Source organism: Cibotium barometz, chromosome 59, assembly GCF_041138505.1.
Source record: "Cibotium barometz isolate CiBa-2024 chromosome 59, ASM4113850v1, whole genome shotgun sequence".
Taxonomy (NCBI): Eukaryota; Viridiplantae; Streptophyta; class Polypodiopsida; order Cyatheales; family Cibotiaceae; genus Cibotium; species Cibotium barometz.
This window is the reverse complement of record NC_141104.1, coordinates 3,400,857-3,403,324: the sequence shown is the minus strand read 5'-3', so window position 1 is coordinate 3,403,324 and position 2,468 is coordinate 3,400,857. Positions and strand designations below refer to the sequence as shown.

General features: G+C 48.1%; 1 protein-coding gene across 1 annotated transcript; it reads left to right on the top strand.

Annotated features, from left to right (window-relative positions):
• The first annotated feature begins 520 nt into the window (after positions 1-520).
• LOC147605386 (jasmonate-induced oxygenase 4-like) lies at positions 521-2,268 on the top strand. Its single transcript, XM_086793558.1, has 4 exons — positions 521-840; positions 926-1,146; positions 1,225-1,552; positions 1,619-2,268. The coding sequence occupies exons 1-4, from the start codon at positions 583-585 to the stop codon at positions 1,889-1,891; spliced, it is 1,080 nt and encodes a 359-aa protein (XP_086649684.1). The 5' UTR covers positions 521-582; the 3' UTR covers positions 1,892-2,268.
• Positions 2,269-2,468: the final 200 nt, after the last annotated feature.

Here is a 2,468-nt window from a genome sequence, read left to right as displayed (position 1 = left end):
CAAGTAGTGAGAGAATAACACTTATTAAAAGAATAACATGTAATTTTTTATCCAGACTCCTCAAATTGGAAATGGTGGTAACAATATATCCATTGATCCACTATAAGATTAGCGTATTACAATCCCTTTGCTTACAAAGTTTGTTTTTCTTGATCTACCATGGTTCTGCTCTATAAAGCTTCATCTCAATAAGCTACTATCAACAAATGTCTTTAAAAAAAAACTAATTAATGTGTAATGTGTATCTAAAAAAGCAACAAATTAATAGCTACATGCAAAGTTCAAATTTTTTCACCCTTCCATGTGAAGGACAGTGACGTCGAGAAGGTTCCATGTGAAGGACAGTGACGTCGAGAAGGTGCCAAGTTGGTTTCTTTTTTTCACCGGCATCTGCAGCCTTACTATTTTTGACGGCAAGCACAACATCAGTACTTCGAGATTCCTGCTTATTATTAACTAAAGCTCACGCGATCGGTGCAACCCGGTACAGAGCTCGTGGGATTGTTACGACATAAATGTCTCTCCATTATAATTGGGCAATGTAGCTTTCCCTGCTTGTCGCTCTCCCTCCATCCACCCACAATGGCTCCCGCTGCCGTCGCTCCAGCTGCTCACGCGAGTGGCGTGAAAGCAATGTTAGACGCCGGCTTGACGGAGGTACCCGAATCCTACGTGAGGCCTGCGGACGAGCGCCCTGTCTTCGACAAAGTCCGTGGCTGTACTGACAATAACGATCTGGAGATCCCGGTTATAGACGTATCCGAGGCAGAGAAGCCCGAGAGGTGGGCGGACGTCGTCGACCAGATTGGTCGTGCGTCCGAGGAGTGGGGTTTCTTTCAGGTAATGAGACGATCAATTAACTGGTAGCTGTTGAATCTCTTTCCCTAGTACAACGTCGACTGCCGATCGTTTTTCTTCTTGTCAGGTGGTGAATCATGGGATCGATGCAGACAAGATTCTGCAGGCTGTCCGGCGCTTTTACGAACTCCCCATGGAGGCGAAAAGCCAGTTGCCCTTCAGCGACGCCCACTGCGGTGTCACCTTTGCAACTGGCACGGGCGTCACGCGCGATTGGAAGGACGCGCTCGTCATTAGGCGGCGGCCAGGAGTCTGCGACGGTTTCCCCATCGCCCCGGAGGTCATGAGGTACGAGTTTCTGCGCTGTATATTCTAGCTATGCTGGCGAGGCCCTAATCGTATCACACGCATGACGTGCACCTGCAGAGAGGAGCTTCTCGAGTATCAAGTCGGACTCGACAAGCTCGCCGCACTTCTCTACCAGGCAATCTTCGAAAGCCTCGGACTGAGCAAGGAGCACGTGCGAAGCGGAGCGCTGCCGGGGCTGGAGCGCCTGGTTCTGGTGTGCAACTTCTACCCTCCGTGTCCGGATCCTAGCGTTGTGTTCGGACAGAGCGCCCACTCCGACCTCAACAGCCTCACCCTCCTCCTCCCTGACGCCGTCCCCGGACTCCAAGTCCGCAAGGGCGACTTCTGGGTGGCCGTCAAACCCATCCCGAACGCATTCGTCATCAATATAGGAGACCAGATCGAGGTACCCCCTCCTCTCTTGTACCAGCTCTAGCTCGTAAATAGAAGCGCTAATCCTCTGTGCGTGCAGATCATGACCAACGCTAAGTACAAAAGCGTAGAACACAGAGTCGTCGTTAACAAAGACAAGCCCAGAATCTCCCTCGCCGGTCTATTCGGTCCTTGCGAGGATGTGAAAGTGAGCCCTCTCCCCGCTCTCTGCAGTGAAGTTAATCCACCCTTCTTCAGAGAAGTTGAGTTCAGCGAGTATCTGCTGAACTACTATGTCAAAGGACTGCCGCTCTACAAGACCACCTTGAACTACGCGGGCGGCAAGTACCCCGAGAAACCGTCGGTCTCCTAGTCTGCTGCCCATTATATTAGGTGCATGGAGTTTTTTACCGGTTTGTAATACTCTTTCAATAAGTTTCACAATATATTGCACGGCTAACTGCTTTCAGGGACAATTTGATTTCATACCCTCAATGTAAACCTTGTTTTTTCAAGGCCAATTGCGATGGTTATTGCAGTAGAGCTCTCAAATAACCAGAAATGGAGTGTCCCTTACTGAGTCTATAACAAGGTCCCAACTAGGCCCTTACGTTAATAACACAATCCTGAATCCCTGCTGTAATTGCTTCAATGGCACTCTGTTCATCCTAATTAGTATTGCGTTGGGTGCCTTCATCCAACCACCCCACATCTACCGTTTTTGCATGTCCTAGAAGAAACTCTAGCATAGTGATCATTTCCTGCACATCCAAGAAATAACATTTAGCCATGTGACCAACTCTAATTAGAAACTAACAATTTCCATGTGATAAATTAACACATTTTGACCAAAGCATTAGAGTAGGTGAATTCAGGTTTATGATGAACTCCCAATGTTATAAGAAAGAATGATATGGTTGGCTTTAGTACCAATTAAAGCACACGGAAAG